The sequence below is a fragment of the Balearica regulorum genome, chromosome 3 (assembly GCF_011004875.1).
Source record: "Balearica regulorum gibbericeps isolate bBalReg1 chromosome 3, bBalReg1.pri, whole genome shotgun sequence".
NCBI classification, from domain to species: Eukaryota; Metazoa; Chordata; class Aves; order Gruiformes; family Gruidae; genus Balearica; species Balearica regulorum.
In genome coordinates this window covers 63,432,858-63,454,365 of record NC_046186.1, presented here as the reverse complement: position 1 = coordinate 63,454,365, position 21,508 = coordinate 63,432,858, and the positions used below count along the sequence as shown (strand labels likewise).

General features: G+C 38.1%; 1 protein-coding gene across 5 annotated transcripts in view; it reads left to right on the top strand.

Annotated features, from left to right (window-relative positions):
* Positions 1 to 21,508, top strand: part of HBS1L (HBS1 like translational GTPase) — a 62,636-nt gene that overhangs the window by 36,078 nt on the left and 5,050 nt on the right. For all 5 annotated transcript variants that reach the window (XM_075748153.1, XM_075748151.1, XM_075748152.1 and 2 more), the window contains 8 exons: positions 8,321 to 8,577; positions 9,058 to 9,223; positions 11,444 to 11,561; positions 14,224 to 14,370; positions 15,053 to 15,127; positions 15,925 to 16,042; positions 16,228 to 16,296; positions 19,493 to 19,597. In XM_075748153.1, coding sequence (XP_075604268.1) covers positions 8,321 to 8,577; positions 9,058 to 9,223; positions 11,444 to 11,561; positions 14,224 to 14,370; positions 15,053 to 15,127; positions 15,925 to 16,042; positions 16,228 to 16,296; positions 19,493 to 19,597 — 1,055 coding nt within the window. The remainder of the gene's footprint in view (positions 1 to 8,320; positions 8,578 to 9,057; positions 9,224 to 11,443; positions 11,562 to 14,223; positions 14,371 to 15,052; positions 15,128 to 15,924; positions 16,043 to 16,227; positions 16,297 to 19,492; positions 19,598 to 21,508) is intronic.

The window sequence follows — 21,508 nt, the reverse complement described above, 5'->3', positions numbered from 1 at the left end:
ATCTGTGGCAAAAAATTCCATAGTTCATCCTCAGGAAAAAAATTTGCAAGCTGAAGCAGTGCCAACATCCCCACCTCATCTCCACGGTGTTTGTAGTTCTGATCTGGAAATAATTTTTTGGATAAAGAGAACAGCATGGTCTTTATTTTACAGTATCTTGTGCATGTTTGATAACTGAGTGGAAAACAAGCAGTTGCATCTACTTAGGCTCTTAAGCACATTTAATACAGGGTGAGAAGCTGATGTTATTATTCCCTTTATATGCTAAATGCCATTGCTGAATGAAGGTGATGTCTCTTAACTTCTTGGATGCAATAAGCTCCAGATGATAAATTTCTGGGCCTTTCAAAATCCTCTTCCTGTCCTGTTAGAGATTTGCAATATATAAAAGGGAACATAATGTGGGTGGGGTTTATTTTTTCCTTTTTTTTTTCTTTACCCCTTGCCCCCCCCCTGCTAAGGTGACCCCAGTCACTCTGGGTGTGACAACTGAACTTGATCACAAAATTCCTATCAGTGTCATGACACTTCCATCTCTGCTGTTTCTACTACAGTTCTTTTAAGTTGGAGTTTTTCATGGGGACTTCTGTGGATTAAATTAATTTGGATAGAAGTTTATAAAAAGGAAGGAATCTTGAGTGAAAAAGATCTGCCAGCTAGTCATAGATAGTAGTGATGAGATTTTTCAGCTGTAATAATGACTGTTTAAAATGTTTGTTTATAAAAAAGAGCAAATACAGAATTTTGTATCTCTGGTATTTATTCAGCAACTGCCACACCTTTTGTATGTGTGTCTGCTCCATAGGGAAGGAGAAGATGAGAAGAATGCTTCATCTTCTGTAGACTGGAGTAATTCCTGTATAGGCTAGTGATTACTCAGTCTCTGAGGAAAGATGGTTGGCTCCAAAATGGTTCTTGGCCACTCTGCTTCTCTTCAGGGACCCTGAAATAGCTTATATCGTGCTTGTTCCAGTTTAGTGACCTGCTATTTTTTGGCACAGAAAAAAATTAAGTCTTCAGGACGTGTTGGTAATCCTTTTAGATAAATCATTGATCTTGTGAAGATGTTTTTTAATTCACCTCACTTAGTTGGTGGTGCTGCTGAAATACCAATTGAGAACAAGCCTCTTTTGCTGTAGAAATTGTGCATTAGGCACTTAGCTTTAAGTGGGAGGAATGGGTAAGAAGTGGAGCCATTTGTAAAAGAGCATGAGATGTGGAGCACAGCCAATGAATGAATATGGAAGAAAGCAGAATTTAAATTGTAAAGTTATCTGCATGTCTAAAGACTCCTGCTTCAAGGAGTCTGTGATGGCCTCCTTTCTTCTTTTGTCCTGCAGGCTACTGTGGAAGCACTGCCAAGGTATTTGCATCATATTTCTCCTTCTCTGCTGTAGGACAGTGGCATTTGCTCTGCTGTTTCCTTTCCTAACAATTGGAACTTGATTAGCTCCTTTTCATAGTCTCTGTGTAAAGTCTGTGCTAAATATATTGTGGTTAGTTTGAAGCACTGGCATTGTCTTGGAAGCTTCCACTTATAAACTTGAAAAACAAAGCAAAACATGAACCCCTGCCCCAACTCCATGAGTATCAGAGTAGGGTTTTTTTCTTCTGCAGTTGTCTCCTGGATTATTGACAACATAAGGATGAGTTGTCAAGGGAGCAGAATAAATCTGTTTTTATTAACAGCTAAGGAAGCCTTGTTCTTTTGACACTTTTCAGACCCTTTTAATGTTATTGTTGCATTGATAAATTTACTGCAGAGGGCTTATAGTAATACAGATTTCTAAGTACATAGTTTATATCACTGACCAAAGCACAGTGTTATAAATTATTCATAGCAGTTTGGATTCTAAAAACACCTGTAACTTAGTCTTTGCAGCTTGTGCCCCCGACTCTCACCCCCAGATATTTGTATGACATTGGTGCAGACACTATTAGAAGGTGATAGTATAGTATCTATGAACTAGTTTTTGTTGTCACCTTTTATCAGATCTCAAAGCTAATTCATGGACCATGTTTTTACAACCAGTGGACTAGCATTAATAAAAATAACTATTTCTTGAGTAGGTATTCAGTCTTTATGATTCAATCTTGTTACAAGGTGTGACCTTGTAATAATAAATGAATCTTACTTAAAATGTGAATGGATTATTAGAGGTCATGAATTGCTTTTAGCATTGATTGCCTTTGCTGGGTACTCTTAATGGGATTGTCTACAGAAAATGGAGTTTACTCACTTCTGACAAACTATTTTTCTGATGCTCTAGCAAAACTAATTACCAGGCTTTTTCTTCCTGTTAAGTCATGAAGAAAGCCAGAAGAAGTTGTGAGCAAAAAAGGGTGATTATTTTAATCAGACTGACCAATATTGTGTAATTAATAATATTGAAAGAGGAAATAAATGTAGACATTCCTGTAATGACTGTAAGTACTCCGAAAGAGTCGGTTATATAAAAATAATTCACTAAGATTCCAGACCAGAAGATTGAAAATAATGTTTAAAAGCTAAATTATGCAGAGTTAATCTTCAGCAAATAAGCTTTCAGGTTGTTCTTTGAATGCATGGTAGTATGAACCTGTCAACAGTTGTGTGAGATTGAGTGTCTTCTAACATGTCTTATAAAAAATATATGTTTTATTTCTTAATTTTCCCCAGAAAACTGATGTAACTGTAACATTTTACTCAGTTTACTCTTATGGTCCTTGTTGGCAAGACAAGTAGGAAGTTTCTGGCTTGGCAGTTCTGATTTTGACTAAATGTTGGTCTTTGCCAGGCTTTTTTATGTCTGCTGTTTTGCTAACAAACAACTGTGGTAAGCTCTTTTGACATTTGTGCCTGAAGTGCTGGCAGTCAAGTTTTCTTGAGTACGTGACCTCAGCACACATACAAGGTGCTTAATGGTTCTGTCACTTCAAAGAAATAAAGAGTTGCTTTATCAATGGCTCCATGTTAGCAGCTAGCAGTGATGTGGCAGATGGGCACAGATGTTGGCAAACTGAGATCAATTTTGGAAGTTGCATCAAGTTCTCATACAAAGATGCCAGCAATTGGTTAGGAAGTCCCTCTTCCTCCAAACATATTTTTTTTCTTGATATGGTGGTCCAACATAACTCAGACCAAGTTGGAACTTTGTTACCGAAGATGTTGGCTAATGTAATTGATGTGTTTATACTCTCAACTGCCTGCACTAGCAATGTTCTAGGTACTAGTATGCTATCCTATATGCTCTGTCTTCTGACTGAAATTTTCAGTTCAATAATTTTGAAAAATCTTAGTGGAAAAGGCTTACTGAAAAGTATTTTCAATGTCATTCATATTGTCATTGACTGTTAGAGATGAAGCTTCTTAACATTTTTCTGAGCTGTTATCAAGCTTTCAATAAACTAGTCATCTGGTTGCCATGAGGAATGACTGTCAGCGTCTTATTGCTGCATCTCTTTTCATGTACTGGAATTGTACATTTCATCTGCCCATCTTCCTGTTCAGTTACCTAGCAATAAACTCTCCCTTTCCCCAAAACTGGTCAGCAAAAAGCTGAATTATCTCATCACAGATGCTCTGTAAGTAGATCATACACTCTACCCATTCTGATGTTTCTCCTCTGAAATGGCAAGTCTTGGTTTATCATGGCACAGGGTGTTTTCAGATTTCCAAAACATGGTAATAACTGAAACCTGTAAATCTTTAAATGGAGCAGTGTACTGGCTGTTCAAATACTGCACCCTTGACAAAGTAGCAAGGCCTAATGTTATGATCATAGAATCATAGAATTGTTTGAGTTGGAAGGGACCTCAAAGATCATCTAGTTCCAACCCCCCCTGCCATGGGCAGGGACACCCTCCACAGGTTGCCCAAAGCCCCATCCAACCTGGCCTTGAACACTTCCAGGGAGGGGGCATCCACAGCTTCTCTGGGCAACCTGTTCCAGTGCTTCACCACCCTCACAGTGAAGAATTTTTTTCCTTATATCTAATTCAAATCTACCCTGTTTTAGCTTAAAGCCATGATGGCTAGCCATGTTTCACTCATTATTGCACTAGTGTGTCTAGGACTTCTTCTTTGCACAACTCAAAATAAAAACTATTTGGCAGCCTTAAGCAGTGATATTTAAAATAAAAGCTACTCGGAATTGAGAGAGTAGTTACTTTTTCTGCCTATAACCATGATTCTTTCAGATGCTGTAGTTAGTTTGAATTCTACCACTCAGCATCCATCCAGTTTTTTGGAATCCTGACTGGCATCGACTTTGGCCTACAAGACAGTCTGAGCATCTGGGATTAGAAAGAAAATCATTACCGAGCTATACAAAGTAGAATTCAGAAGCTTACAAATAACCTGTTTTCAAAGTACATTTTTATCTTTTAATAGGCTTGATGTGACAGTCTTTGACTATATTTTGGAAAGCTATAAAAAAACATGGGAGTTACTGTACTGGGTTTGCATGGCAAGGTTTTGGTAGCGGGGTGGGGGGGGAGGCTACAAGGGTGGCTTCTGTGAGAAGCTGCCAGAAGCTTCCCACGTGTCCGACAGAGCCAACGCCAGCCGGCTCCAAGACGGACCTGCTGCTGGCCAAGGCTGAGCCAGAGCTCAGCTGGTAGTGCTTCTGGAATACATAGTTAAGAATGGGAAAAAAAACCACCAGGAACAATTGCAGCCAGAGAGAGGAGTGAGAAGATGTGAGAGGAACAACTCTGCAGACACCAAGGTCAGTGCAGAAGGAGGGGAAGGAGGTGCCAGAGCAGACATTCTCCTGCAGCCCATGGAGAAGATCATGGTGAGGCAGGGTGTCCTCCTGCAGGCCATGGAGCAGATATCCGCCTGTAGCCTGTGGGGGACCCCATGCTGGAGCAGGTGGATGCCTAAAGGAAGCTGCGACCCCATGGGAAGCCCTACAGACCTCTGGAGAGAGAAGCTCATGCTGGAGCTGTTTTGCTGGCAGGACTTGTGACCCTGTGGGAAACCCACGCTGCAGCAGTCTGTTCCTGAAGGTCTGCACCCATAGAAGGGATCCATGCTGGAGCAGTTGGTAAAGAACTGCAGCCCGTGGGAAGGACTTACATTGGAGAAGTTTGTGAAGGACTGTCTTCTGTAGGAGGGACCCCATGCTGGAGCAGGGGAAGAGTGCGAGGAGTCCTCCCCCTGAGGATGAAGAAGCGGCAGAGACAACGTGTGATGAACTGACCACAACCCCCATTCCTCGTCCCCCTGTGTCTCTGGGGGGAGGAGGGAGAAAAATAGGGAGTGCAGTTAAACCCATGAAGAAGGGAGAGGTGGGGGGAAGGTGTTTTTAAGATTTGGTTTTATTTCTCATTACTCTGATAAAAGAAAGTTTTACTCAGTGCAAAAAGTACAAATAACTGTAGTGACTAGTTTTCTGTGGAATAATTTGTATGTAATCACCTTTCTCCTATAGCTACATCTAAAGCAATGATGACCTACTAATTTTTTGAATTTAGGAAATTGAGTCTATCTTATAAAGTGTATGCAGCTTGTCATACTGGAGCTTGTCTAAAGCTATACTTGGTGATACAGTGCAGCTGGTTTCATAGTGTCAAATATGAAATGTTGTGATTGTATGACCTAAGGCAATAGTTCGATATCAACTTGTCTTTCTCCTTCAAGTGGTTTAGATTATTTTGATAGGGTAAGTTCTTATGCATAGACTTTATACAGAATTGTCTGTCCACTATGCAGAAGCGCAGGTACCATCTATCCTCCTGCAACTAGCATGGCTGCATAAACCAAGTTCTTTGCTTTGCTAATTTGATAAAAATGTGATTGTGTATCCAGCCTTGATGCAAGACCCTGGTCTTGGGTTGTGCAACTGTAGCCAAAAATCCCGAGTGCTCACATTTTTGCTTTGGGATCTTACAATCAAGAGAGAAACTTGTCTTTGGGCCTTATGAAAAAGATGTCAAAATCAATCAGTCTGCTGCAGTACTGGTTACATAGGTGGGTTCTGAAACCGAGGGGAGAAAGGGAGACCTGTGAAGTGTCCCATGTTGCTTAGTGCTATAATGAGAGGCTAATTTTGTTTTCAGTCTGAACATTTCCTAGGTTTAATATTTTAGATCATAACTCTTGAGTTGCTTTCTTCAGTAGGCTAACATGCTTGGACTATATTGTATCCTGAGATATATGTAATGGAAAAGGACTAATACAATGCAAATACTCCTACGCAGACAAAAATTTAGAAGTAATGTCAAATAAAAGCAGAGATGTAACCGTGTGAGATTCTGAAAGTACCAAAATAAGTAATTCTGATTATAGAAGTTGAAAAGAGGAAAACTGGGAAGTTAATTGTGGTATGTAAACAGGAAGTGGAGAGTGAAAAATCCACTCTGGATGTGGAGACACTTGAGTCTGAGAGCCTGCATGAATCCATTCCATAGAAAGCATCCTGCAGCACGGTGGTACTGCATGGGAAAGGATTTCCAGTTTTCCAAGGGATGAAATGTCTTCCTCTTGGAGAAAGTTTTAAATATGGTATTTTGTAGGAATTTCCAATATACTGTAATGATCAATGGTTTGTATATTGAAGTTTGCCATAATATAATGTTGTCACACCAGTAATAACAGCTTCTGTGCCTGTCTTGCTGCTTACATTACTGCCTCACCATGGAACTCTGTCAGGCAGTAAGAAAGCTTTTGCTTTCTTGAGTGTTACTTAGCGTTTGTTTTTAGTCATCATCTTTTCCACAACAGGTGAAAAATCATATTGTATATTCTCAAAACATTTGTGTGAATTAAGAAAATATCCTCATTTACAAATTGGAGAGGAAAAGATTAAGAGAGTGTAAGAGAATAATATATTTAGGATCATTTACTATTAGGATTAGAGTGGTGATCTGTGGGAGAACAGGGTGGCAGAGAAAAGGGAGTTGGGGAAACGAAATCTCTTTAGTTCTAGATGCCTTGTTTTCATAGAATCACAGAATGGTTTGGGTTGGAAGGGACCTTTAAAAGTCATCTAGTCCAACTCCCCAACCGTGAGCAGGGACATCTTCAGCTAGATCAGGTTGCTCAGAGCCCCATCCAGCCTGACTTTGAATGTTTCCAGGGATGGGGCATCTACCACCTCTCTGGGAAACCTCTTCCAGTGTCTCACCACCCTCATCGTAAAATAAGTCTTTCTCATATCTAGTCTGCACCTACCCTCTCTTACCTTAAAACCATTACTCCTTGCCCTGTCACAACAGGCTCTGTTAAAAATTCTGTCCCCATCTTTCTCATAAGCCCCCCTTTAGGTATTGAAAGACTGCAATAAGATCTCCCCGGAGCCTTCTTTTCTCCAGGCTGAACAACCCCAACTCTCTCAGCCTGTCCTCATAGGAGAGGTGCTCCAGCCCTCTGATCATTTTTGTTGCCCTCCTCTGGACTCACTCCAAGAGGTCCATGTCTTTCCTGTGCTGAGGACCCCAGAGCTGGACGCCGTACTCCAGGTGGGGTCTCACAAGAGCAGAGTAGAAGGGCAGAATCATCTCCCTTGACCTGCTGATCACGCTTCCTTTGATGCAGCCCAGGACAGGGTTATCTTTCTGGGCTGTGAGCACGCATTGCCGGATCATGTCGAGTTTCTCATCCACCAACACCTCTTAAGTCCTTTTCCTCAGGGCTGCTCTCAATCCTTTCATCCTCCAGCTTGTATTGATACCAGGGGTTGCCCCAACCCATGTTCAGGACCTTGCACTTGGCCTTGTTGAACCTCATGAGGTTCACATGGGCCCACTTCTCGAGCTTGTCCAGGTCCCTCTGGATGGTATAAAACAAATTTTCTCAGTATTATAAAATGTAACTTGTCTGTTATGGTTCTATATAAGCATTGCATGTTAAATTGCAGCTCAGGTATGCTTAGGATCTACTCTTTAAATTATATTGCTGGTGTTTTCACAATAGAGTATCATTACGTTCAGCTGCAATACTTGCAGTGTATGTGGAAGCTGTTTTAGGATTGATGCTTCAAAGTTGACTTAGGCTCTTACTTCAGAGATGACCAGCTCTCTGTAGTTGATCTGTACAACTGTCCTTTCTCTCCCTGTTAAAAGAAGTGGCTGTGGGAAGCTTTGTTTATCTGTTTCATGTATCTTACAGATTATTTCTTATCTTGCTTTTGTACACAATGCTTTTCAGACAAGATGTTCAGAGCTGGCATCTGTTCAGTTTGTATCCAGCTGCTTATCACTTCCACCTTAATAGGCTTATCACATGCTCTTTGTCTGGGGCTTACGTGACAGTGAAGGGAAAACTCAGTTTCTGTCCTATATTTCTACGGCTTCTTTGTCATTTTTATTCCTTGTGTTTTCTTTTTTTCCCTAGTGTGATTGCTGAAGAAAATGGCCATCCTAACACACCTCAGAAAGGACTGTTAACTGAAGATGCCGCTATAGCTTCTGGGGTACTTGAGGCAGCCTCTAAATCTGCTCTTTCACCCCAAGTAGTGCAGGTTTCAGAAGAGCAGAATACGGTGCCTACTCCAGTAAAAAAGTCGAGCAAGACAAAACCACAAATAGATGTGAAAGCAGAGTTGGAGAAGAGACAAGGAGGAAAGCAACTTATTAATTTGGTGGTAATAGGTAATACTGTTAAGTTATGTTTTTGACAAGCATAGAGATTAAAAACTGTGTTGATTGAATCTTGGAGCGATACAGAAGCAAAACTCCTCTCTCCAAGGGAGGGAAATCTCATACTGTTTTCAATCACATCTGCTTGAGTGCTGTTCGTTGGAGGGAATACATTCAGGCGTACTTGCCTAGGACAGTGAGGTTGACTTAGCTTCCTTTTGACAGTATAGTAAAATGTACTTTGGTTTGGTTTTGTTCTTGCAGTGTGTGCTTTTTATATTAATTTGGAGGTTCTATATGGCTGTCGTGCTCTTTGCCTGTTTCAGTGAACTGTCTCTCTGTATCTCTGTCTTACAGGATTGTAAAATTCTATGGGTTGCCTAAGCATTATTAGTGCGTGTGATTTTCATATGTTTTAGTATATTTCTTCTTGTACTATATTTAAAATGTGTGAATTAATAAAATTGATATAGTATTTATTTCCCTCCATAGGACATGTTGATGCAGGTAAAAGTACTTTAATGGGTCATTTGCTCTACCTTTTGGGAAATGTGAACAAAAGAACTATGCACAAATATGAACAGGAATCTAAGAAGGCTGGCAAAGCTTCATTTGCCTATGCATGGGTCTTGGATGAAACTGGTGAAGAAAGAGAAAGGTAGAAGTATATTTTAATGGAGTTACCTTTTTTCCCTGAAAGAACAGCATTTAGGAGATACCAAACTGCTAATAATGCTTTGGTAGAAATGTTCTAAATGTTTAAAGATACTTACTTATTAGCAAATATTTTTCTTTGTGTATATGAGTACGTGTTATCAAAAGAAAAAAAAGTAATATTCTTGTTTGTTTATAAGAAATGTGAACGAAAAGTTCAGTATTTGTTCATATATTTCTATGCTGTGGAGTGCAGTGTAGGAATGCTTCTAGTAGATGAGTTAGTTCATTTAAAGCTGCCTTACTGATTTATTGCTGCCAGATTTTTCTCAGTTTGGTTATTGTTGTATGGGAAAGTTCTAGGTTAAATTTTTCTATGAAGGAGTGTCAGAATTATTATAAACTAAGCACTGAAATGTCAGTTCATCACATGTGACTTACATTATATCAAATATAAAATTATAAATTAATTTAATAAATCATATTCATATCCTTTATAAACTGCCTTTATGAACTTGAAATACAAAATTTAAAAATTTAAAACTTAATTTTATCATATTGAAAAAATATGTAATGAGAAAGCAGTGAAGCTAATTTAAAAAAATCTGTAAGAGCTTTTAAGAACACTATATGGGAAGCTTAAGACATGATATTCTGTGTTCATAAAATAATTTTAAAAGGCATCATCTTACGTGTTTTTACAATCACTTGCACCCATGGTTTCATAGCATATAAGCTCTTCTGGTTGGAAATTTAACCTTCCCAATATAAACTGATGCTGAAGAATATGGAGTAAGACAGTCCCTATGGAGTAACTGTTGTTTTTAAAGGCGGATGCGCTTTTGCAGTGCCTGTATGTAGCTAAACTTTTGCCTGTGTGAGTCCTTTCATTTACGAAGTGCACATACAAACCTGGGGGGGGGGGGGGGGTGTTTGTGTTGGGGAGGGTGCAGGTGCAGGGAAGGGGGGAACAATCCTGAAGCGACCAAGTACAAATTTTAAAAGTAGCCTTACATCAGTTAAGGCTGATGATATTGTAGTGGTAGTGTTGTCATGGCATTACAGTCTAAGGATGTAAAAGAGGAAAAGCTGATGGGGGGAGGGTCTTTTTCGCAATCCCTGTAGATGTATCTGAGCGCAAAATGGCCAAACTTTGAAGATCAATTCTTTTCACAGATCTGTAACAGAATAATTAAACACCATAGTAAGTATGTTATTTTCTTAATACAAGCTACCTTTGATTGGTTTCACGTGTTAATTACATCCTGAAATAGAGACAAGTGCTTATTGCCTACGAAGAGTAAAATGTTAACAGAAAGTAAAGTTTGTAGAATAATTGTCATGAGCCTTAAAAGTGATATCCCTTGGTCTATGATTTTTTGTTGTATCTAACAGTTGTGCATTTGGTACCAGACTTCTCTTCAGAAGATAAATTGTAATTATTAAGGGAAAAGTTTTTTTGAATTGGTATTTTTGATCGATTCTGTTTTCTCTTTACTTTGAGTTTTTTATTTTTAAAGAAAAACTTTTTGGAGCAATCTGTAAATGTTTAGGGGGTTATTTTGTTGGGTTTTTTTGTCATTGGAAGTAGCATATTTTAAGTACCTGTGCTAATGTGAGAAGTTTTGTCCCTTGAAAGTATTGTCTGTAAAGGGAGATGCAGATGACTAACCCAGATACAGACATGTGCATGATAGATGTTTGTATTTGATTGGATGAATCCTATCCTACATGCTGTGCAGAACATGTGGGTGTTAGTGAGATGTGGAACTGAGTCAAAGCGCTGCAATAATCAGTAGTTCTGTGTGTGGATCTTTGCAAATGTATAACTGTATTCCTATAGTCCCATACCTTCTTTTTTTTATTCTTGGCTATGTTTCTGATAATCTGTGATGCCTTTTTCTGAGGATCTAAGTATTAAAAGCAGAATTAGTAATGATTTAAATACACAGTACAGTTTTTGTGTTCTCACTGTGCTTGTTGTTGCAGTACTGTGAACTCTGGATGTTTGTTTCTTTATGACAAGAGTTACTGAAAGGCAGCTCTAGAGGTCTGCTTTTCCAGCAAGCAGGTTCCTTTCAGGTTTTTTGTGCAGGCTAAATAAAACAAAAGCTATGAAGTAGAGTGTATAATTTCATGATTGCATTTTTAATAGCTTACTTTATATCTCTATGAAGCTTTCAAAGCAGTTTTAATGATGCATTGGATGTATGCTTTGTTTAAGGGGAGTAACAATGGATGTGGGTATGACCAAATTCGAGACGAAGACTAAAGTAATTACATTGATGGATGCTCCAGGCCACAAAGACTTCATTCCAAATATGATCACAGGAGCTGCACAGGTAGAGATGGTCTAAAACTCTTTTTCTAATAGCATTATAATTTATAACTTAAAATGGTTTTCTTCTTTTAAAATCTAAGATGAAATGGAATTGTTGATTATGAGGTTTTTGTGAGTTTTCTAGACTTAAAAAAGAATGTGTTTGTTTAAAGGCAGTTCCTTTTCTTTTTTTGGGACATTAACTTTTTGGAGGAGAGTTTTATTAGGGAAGTAATTTGAATACTAAGTTGCAGTTTGATAAAATCAGAGTTGAGCTTTTAAAGATATTCAAATGTGGCATATGTCTACTCAACAGGAAGTTCTGCGAAAGGCTTGTAGGTAAAGATTTTAAGTGGTTTTGAGCTTAAAGAAAAAAGATTTGGAGAGATCAAACAAAAGGCATTCTTCTATTTAACTATATTTTATATGGAATGGTAAAACATAACACATAACAAAGTTTATGCAGAATGCATCTGTGTTGTCAATAGGACATTTGCGGTGACTACGTGCCATTTGCTTTAGGAACAGTAGGTAAAGTCAAAAGCATTGGATGCTACCCATTGAATTCAGTATGGCACTTACCATTCTCATGTAGGTTAGTTATTTAATTAATGGAAATAATAGATCAGAAGGGGGAAGAATAACGTGGTTACATGACATTAAATGTGTGAAATTTTTTCCACTTAAAGGAACCTTTTTTTTCAAATAGTATCGATTCTCCAAAGTAGAGGTATAATCAAAGTTTGGGGTTTCTTTTCTTTTCTTTTTTTTCTTTCTTTCTTCTAAGCTAAGTTAGTATGTAGAGGTTTTTGTTTTCTGCATTCATTGCAGTCTGAAATGTGAGGTTTCTCACAAGATCACAGTAAGGATGGGGTACTGCTAGTATGATTTTACAGATAGGAGAACTATACTGTAGGAAGACTGGTTTGCTCCAAATTCCGCTCTAGCTCTGAAGCAGAGCATGGGTAAGAATTCAGACCTTGTGACCCAGCTGTTAGGGTAGTCAGAAGCTTGCAAATTGTGGTGTAAAGTGTGTACAGTCATCTATATTGTGAAGTGTATGTTGTAAGAAGTTCAGGAATTTTAAAATTAGAAGTGGATCTTTAGTTTCAGAACAATGGAAAATGTTGACTCAGCCATGCCATTTTCTTCACAACTTTAAGTTAAATTGATTTGTGTTTTTTGAGAAAAGTAATACAGGCAGCAAGTGTTAAGAGAAGACTTGCAGAACCACCAGCAGTTGTATCAGTTGAGCAGAAGATGAGGCTGGCCAAATAAGACTTGGTATACCTGTCTCCCTTCAGCTCTCAGGATGGTGAGGGCCCGGTCTGTTCTGAAGCCTGTTAAGGGAATCACTGAAACTTTGCAAGTTTCTGTTGCCTGTTAGAGTAGGCTCAGCACTGCAGCAATGGGTGGAAGAAAACGAACATGGAAATCGCCCTAATGCCTTTTTATTGTGGAGAATTCTGTTAGGAGGTGAATCCCCAGCTGCTGTTATGCAAAATGCAAATCAGCCTTATCAGGGCCAGGATCTGGCCTTTGATGCATATGGTTAATTCACGTAAATCCTGAGGTACAGTTTTTATAATTTATAAAATACAGGATGTCTTTTTTTTGAGGGAGAAGTTCACTGCAATGCACTTCTGAGGCTGAGAGCTGTGGGGAAATTCATCCCTCATCCTTTTTTCTTACTCACACTTTGGCTGTCTCTGTATGAGCTCTGGGGATTTTGCGCCTAGGACAAGGCAAGGGGAATTTAGAGCCAGAACAGTGTGCTCTTTCTCTTCCTGCTCCTGGCATCCTGAAGCATAAGTATGTAAGGAAAAGGAGAAAATATCACTTTTTCTCCTCTCTCTTTCCATTATGTCCATCTCATCAGTCCTATGAAATTATCTTACATGTGCCTCTTGACAGCGGTGCCTTTACTGTTCACCTTTGTTGCCATTGCTGGTACATGATGATGATCTAACCGGCTGCTGCTTGCCAAAGCAGAAGTAGAAGTATCAGCAGCATTTAAGGCTAACAGCAGAATCTGTGTTTTTTCCCTGTGCTTACATGCTGAATTTTGTACAGTGCTGTAGATGGTGTGATACCTATTTGCACTTAATGCTGTGGCAGAGAGTTTGCCTAGATGATAAAATAGGCTACTTAGTCTTTTTCATCTTGTGATTTTGGCATGGTCCAGTGTGTTGAGTGGACTGTGAAGCATCCACATCCAACATGCAGTCAACCGGTTGTCCCAGTTGTATAGTGAGATGATTTATCTGTAATTTTGCAGCCTCTTACTATGAAGGTGTCCAGACTGAGGCAGGGAGAACTCAACATTGTGCTCATACCCATTCTTAGGCTTCTGGAGCATGGGCCACTTTTGTTTAGTTGAGGTCTATACAGCACATCCATAGTGGGTAGTTTGAAGAGAACAGGTTCCCAAAACGAAAAGTTGGCTTATGTTTAACAGAAAATGGTGGTTTATGACATGAGATGACATAATGCCATAATATCTCACCAAAGTTGGCATGACACAGATAGAATTGAGCAGTTTCAATTACATTTGAAGCACATTGGGATTCCTCTCATGTAGAGTACATTTTGTGTGAAATGGTGGTGGTTGACATATTTACCCAGATTATTTCCACCTCTTAACCACTTTTGATTTTTTTAATTTTTTTTTTTTTTTATTCTAGGCTGATGTGGCTATTTTGGTTGTGGATGCTAGCAGAGGAGAGTTTGAAGCAGGGTTTGAAACGGGTGGACAGACTCGAGAACATGGATTATTAGTGCGCTCTCTTGGAGTGACACAGCTAGCTGTTGCAGTCAATAAAATGGACCAGGTACATGGTTAATTTTTTTCATTTAATTGAAAGGCTTCCATCTAGGATTGTGGACTCTAAGTTTAAGGATCAATATTGTGAAACTAATAATAAAGTATTGTTTCTTTCTTTGGTTCTCAGCTCTGACTCTTGTGTTTAGACTTTACAAAACTCTTCTTTTTATTAGTGTATTTTGAAAGCACTCAGAAGGATAGTTTTAGTGCTAAAATGTGTAGGGATCCCTCTTATATTTGTGGAAATATCACATAAGCAGTTAACCCAGTGGCATTTGCAAGGGCATCTTGGTGGTCATTCAGGTTCAAGACCCCAAGAGCTTCGTTTAAGCTTATTCTTGTAAGATGTGTTAAATATTACTAATTGTGGTTTAGATTACTACTGTGTTATATTCTTGCTGAATCTGAATTTTGTATAAACTTTTAAAAAAAGATACTGTTCAAGGACAAATCAGACTAAAGGGGCTTGCAAGTTAAGTTGTGTGTTGTTTGCTACGAGTAATTGTTAATGTGTATGCTCTTATGTATTCAACTATGAATCCACCTGGAAATCTCCTATTTATAAATTCATTGGGTGCTGTGTGTGGAGAACACCTACTGGTACTACAGAGCTGATCACATGCAGCTGTATGTTTGAGTCACAGTTCAAAATCTATAATTTTATTATCATAATCGGTTTTCTATTTTAGGTCAATTGGCAACAGGAAAGATTTCAGGAAATTACGAGTAAGCTCGGCCAATTTCTTAAGCAAGCTGGTTTTAAGGTAATGTAAATTTCTGAGGTCTTTGTTGCTTTAAGACATTTGGGTAGGATGAGCTTTTCTTACAGTCAGGTTATTTTGTGTCACTTTCCTGCTACTGCTATGTGCACATAGTATAGCAGATTACTTTCCTTACTGGTAGGGTGTACATTGAGCCCTGGATAAGGTTAGTCAGTTCTTTTAATACTCTTTCTGTCATCATCTTTGTTTGGGTCTGTTGAATCTTTGGGACACTTGCCTGATTTGTAGTTTCTTGGGATTATTGTCTACAAAGCAGAACAGACCAAGGATTGTCTACCTTAATGTTCAGGATTATGTAAATTACAGTAGAGAATTTTATACTAGAGCAGGTGTCAGTGTGGATTATGAACTCATAAGAACATTCTCCATTTGCCATTCTTGACTGTTCTTCTCACATTTCCTCAGTTCCAACTACTATCCCTTTGGACTGGCTGTGGCCTTCCTGAAATCCCTCTGCATAAACCAAATTCTAAGTGCAGTTTTGCCAGTCAGATATGGAATTGGAGTTTGTTACCTGAACTCAGTTTCTAGTCGTCAGTGTTGCTATCATCATTGTTAAATATCTCCAAGTCTTTGCTGTAGCACTGTGATCAGGCAAGAGGTAAACAGAAAGGAAATGGATCCACCACCAAGTAATCTGCCTTCTCCAGGGGAAACGCAAATATGCAGAATGTTCTCTTATAGCTTAAAGGCGTAATACTGAAAAAATGCACCTCTTGCTTCTGCTAGAAGATCCCATGGTTAATGTATGCTTAACTTTTGTTTGTTTTCTTAATTAGGAGTCAGATGTGGCTTATGTACCAACAAGTGGCCTTGGGGGTGAAAATCTGGTCACAAGGGGTCAGTCAAGTGACCTCACACAGTGGTATAAAGGAAAGTGTTTGTTAGAGCAAATTGGTGAGTGCAATTTTCATCATTTAAAAAATAATATATCTTAGTCCTGTGTATGTCAAAACTTATGTTTTGGAGGAAATGTGGGACAAAGTCCTTGGAATGCAATCTGGTTGATTTATCCCTAGGTGAGAAGTTGAGATAGTTATTGATCACAGAAATTCTAAAAGATCTTATTAATTTTTTTGCAGATTCTTTCAAGCCACCACAGAGATCAGTGGATAAACCATTCAGGTTGTGTGTTGCTGATGTTTTTAAAGGTTGGCTGTTTTTATAATATTTTCACCATAATTTTGCCGATATTTAACACAAATGTTGAAAAATGATGTAAAAATAAGACTTAAAGTAGGAGCTTTATTTGTGTCAGTAGTCTTGAATAGGAATAGTAAGTTTTCAAGCACTGTTCTTTGCCAAATTTTGGATCATACTGCTGAAGGAGAAACACACTGGAAGAGAAATTGAAAAAGAAAATCTGCATGACCAGCTAATTGGCTGTGTAATGAGTTGATGGCTCTGTGGGACAGAATTTGGAAGATTCTCTTTCCCTAACTGGTTCTTGTTGCCTAAATGAATGTTTCTCAAACTTTTTACCAGTGTGACTTTGGGTTCTTTTACCTTCCACTCCCAGATTTTAAAAAAGTTTGACTTGTTCCTTTTATGTTCATTGTTGTAGCTGTAAATAATAACTTCCTCCTTCATTTTCATAAAAAAAATTTTGGGGGTGAAGTGGAAGAAAAGGATGGTGAGACTGCTATAAGCAGCCAAGGATTTAATGAAAGGCAGCTATCTATTGTCTAGTCCCTAGACAACAAGTAACTATAACCAGTTCTTATTCCTATTGTCTGGAGAAAATAGATTGCCTTGAGCCATTAAGGTTTTCATAGTAAACTTGTTATGTTTTTCAGTTAAATGCATTTACATTCACAGGTAATTTAGAACAAATAAGGTTTGTAACACTCATCCCATTTGAAACATTCTGTAGGTCCCTTGAAAAACATTGCAAACTAAATGACAGCATGATGTGAAATGTTATAAATATTTGTAATCAAATATTATTATTGAAATTCATATTTAAAAGTAAATTTTACTTTATATGCAGGTTGTTTATAGGGGAAGTACAAACAAATCAGATCAAAATACTGATTGTAATTGGAAAAACCAGTTTTGTGCAATTTTGTGGTGGGTCTTTGAGAAAACCCTAAATGCTTTACATGCCCTGGGTTAGCTGACTTAAGGTACTGAAGCCATAATGTTAAATATTGAAACCTTGCATGAGAATTGATCCTAGCGTGTTACCACTAGTTTCATTATCTAGGCTGTCACTGTATATTTTTTTAATTTTGTGAGCTGTGGGAAAGTGTGTTAGGATTATTGATTGAGATCTTTCAAAATATTATCACAACTTTTTTGTTGCAATAATCATTTTTCTATTGAGCTAAGTTTCACAAAATGAGCAATTCTGACTTTAGCATACTTGCTAAAGTATGCAAAAAAATAATGGCTTTGGAAGGGACTCAGTTTACATATGCAGGGTTTATCACTAAATGTGGCCTTTTAGGTGTTTTTTTAGGCTATTTTTTTCTTACCTTGTGATCTCAAAACTTAATTAACTTGGATGCCACCAGAGGAAGTAGCTGCAGGTACAAGTATATGAAACAACAGCTCTTCTCAGCTCTATTCCAGTGCCTGTGTGTGCTCAGGAGGAGGTGTCCATAGAAGTGTGTAAAAAGTGAGAGTGCTGAGCGTACTCTTATGTAGTTTGGAAAACCCCTTTCTTTATTAAGGTTACTTACACATATGATTCATCTACCTCAGCCTGATTTTAGCTGTTGTCCTCCATAGGTCCTCCTAATATTCTCTCCAGGCAAACTGTCTCCTGATCCAAGAGGTCCCTTTGAACTCATTCATGCATCAGTCCCCACTTACCATATAATACTGTCTAGGCTATGACTTGACTTTAGAAAAGCCTTGTCCAGCAGCCAAATCCTGGGGACAAAGAACATGTCCTGGCAGAATCAGAGTACCATGATACACAGAAATCAGGCCAGTTTTTATGCCCTTATTCTGTCCCCCACTATGCATTTTGTACTTGCATTGATTTCATGGGGAGCTGAAGGAACTCGGCAGTTTGCGGGAAGCATTTAGCATGGGAGATGGTGAGACTTCAAACACCACACTGGTTTACCAAGCCAGAGCTGGTGGTGATGTGAAAAAAAGAGAAATGGTTCTTGATTGTGCTTGGGAGGTGTCTGGGAACCTGGAACCAGTTCACATTTCTGATGGCCTGCAAGTGCTTGCTGAGACAGCTTCAGGTTCTCTTGTGTACCATACTGAGGTGGTGTTTGTACCATGACTTGGTTTTTTGGTTTTTTTCTAGCAAGTATCTGCTTCTCCAGTTTTCTGTTCTTTTGATACCCTGTGTCATCTGTTAATTGACTACATTCATCTCATTTGCTGGAATGAATAGAGGAAAATTAGGGTAATATTTTTCCAGCTAGAGAGATGGAAGCATTCATCAATAATGGTGATGAACGCAAAAGAGCAAGTTGGTAGTATGTGACCTGAAGATTTGAGGTCAACTTGGTCTTTTGAATTCAGCTTTAAATTAAGCTTTTAATCTAATGTGACACACAAAATACTAAGATGCTTGCATATCCCTGAATTCTAATGTTCAGCAAAAGGTACATTTGTTGTTTGTATGGATAATAAAGATGTCGTCGTAGAATCACTTCAGAGGATTCTTTTTAAATGCACCTGTAAACACACGCTAAGGAGACAAGCTATTTCTTAAGGTGTGTATGCATAAATGTGCACATGCAGCACATCTACTGAAATTAACTGACATATTCAAATAAGGAGCAGAGTATTAGGACATTGAAGAAGAAAAACTTTGCAGATCTTTTATTCAGAAATACTTAAGTCATCCACAAATTATAATAGCTCCTCATATTAAATAGGACTGAATCAATCTTTGACTTTCCAGAAGTAAAAGTAATATGCAGATAGAGCATGTAGGATTGTCACTCAGTTAAACAGTAAATGGCATAGGAATTTGCACCTGTATGCATGAGAATTTTTGAGAGGTCTAGTATGGGTTTTTTATCAGTAATTATAGTGAGAAAGTGCTGAAATAAATAAAATTGCTAGAAATTAAGGGACTTAATCTAATATTGAAAAACTAAAAAATATTTCTTCATGTACCTACATTTGTGTAAAGAAGGATATTTCTCCCTTGGTTCTGAAAAACATAACATCTAGAGGTTTTGAATTTAATGTTTCATTTTCATTATGATGCACAGCTGGCTAACTTGTAAGTACTGAACACTCTACTGGGGGGGGAAAAACCCCATCTTCCTTATATTAAAAACTTATCTATGTATTGCTGAAGGGCTAACTTGTGATGGGAAATTGACCTTATTATAAAGTTTTTTGAAATTATTACTGTGTTTATTACAGACCAAGGATCAGGATTTTGTGTGACTGGTAAAATAGAAGCAGGCTATATTCAGGTTGGAGAACGACTTCTGGCAATGCCTCCCAATGAAACTTGCACTGCAAAAGGTACAGTCTTCAGAAGCGTGTTTACTTTCAGGTCAATACTGGGCTAGAAGCAGTTACTGAAATGGTAACAGACTGTCAAACTGATACTAACTGTCAAACATAAAATATGAAAGCATAAAACGAATTTCTTTAGATGTGACTGTGTCTGTATAAATATGTCTATGAAGAGTATGTGAAGTCTTGCATTTTATTACCTTTTTTTACTATATCAGATATTCCAAATGTTATAGCCTCATGACTTTTGACGTGGCTTTATGAAGAATCTGTAAAAACATCTGAGTTCCAGCAATGTCTATAAAAATATGCAGTACAGGAATCATTAATATTCAGCTATACAGTGGAGTGTTACTGCTGTTAGGAAGTGTGAGGATGTTGAACAACCTTTAGAAATGAATCTTATGAATTAGATGTGAAAAAGCTTGAGAATTAAGTCTCTGCTGTTTGGTGTTCATGAGGTTTGTCACTGATCCTTTCATTATATACAAACTTCCAGGATATAATTGTCCTGAGCAACTACAAAAGAGAAGAAAATTAGATATAAATTTAAATATATTTAATTTCTGAAAAGAGGAATAGCTAAGTCAAGACATTAAATGTTTAACTGTTTCCTGATTAAGCTGTCTGTACTGCAGCCCTGGTTTTGTTTCACGTGGAAGCAGAAAGATAAAATTACGATTTTCCTGCATTGACCAATGAATAAAAAAGTAAGCCCTCAAAAGAAATGAATACGTTTCTGTATCTAAATGTTCAGCCTGAATTCAGCAATGTGCTGGTTCGACGGTCCTGTTCTGTTCCAGAACCAGCTCATTCAGTGCTAATTTGGGAAGCTCTTCAGTGTGCCCGTTTATACGGTTGCATGCATGCACAGGAATGTTACAATAACATGAATGAATATGGGTATCAGATCACTGTAGTCACTCGTCTGTTTTGAGAGTGGAGGAAGTAGCGTGGAAAAAGATGTATTTTGTCTGAGTAATCCCCAATGGTACAATTCTATGATTTTTCTTTTGGACTGCTTCTCATACGGCTGACGTGCAGGTGAAGGTTGGGGGTATTAGTTCAATTCATTAAGCAAGTATTATTTATATTTAATGTAAAGAAAAGATAAATTAAATTATCATACAATATTTACTAAAGGTAATGTGCACATTAGGATTCCAGTTTTTCATTTCAAGAGACTGAGTTTCACTTGTTTTGTGAGAATGACACATATATATGAAATGATTATCAACACTACTTAAAAAACAGTACTTAACATGCTTGTAGATGAGTGATGCTTTCTGGTTTGTTTTTGACAAGTGGTTTTGTGAAACAGATTTGTAAATCAATAAATACAATATGTAGCAGAATAGAACTAGATCCTATAAATGTATGCAGTATTTATAAAAAGTGGGTTTGTTTGGGGTTTTTTTCTTTCCTTCTTGGTGTTTACCAGAAACCTTAGAATGTTAAATCAGGAGCAATTAGTTTTATCCTCACCCATCAGCCAGGTTATCTTTTAAAGCGATTAAAATACATCACAATCGGAATTAAGTTACTTTTAAAGCTGCTTTCTAATCATCGCGTGAACAGTATCGTGAACGAAAGGCATCGGTTACGCTTTTTTATGAAAGAGTCAGCAGACCCACTTAAGGTAAATGAAAGTTGACATAGCACCATTAAAGTACATGAAAGATGCGGTCTAGGGTGTGCGTGTGCCTCAAAGGATGGGTGGGGCAGATATGGAGATATTAGTACTACGGCATTTTCAGGACTGCGTCATCTGCACTGTGACAAATGCCAGGGTCCCCTCTTCTGGCTTAAATAAAGCCATGTTATTGTGCAGGGTGGGGTGAGAGAATAGCGAGTCCACGCCAAGGGGAAAAAAATGCTTCCTCGGTCTTCTCAGTTAAAAAGCTTTTACTCTCAACC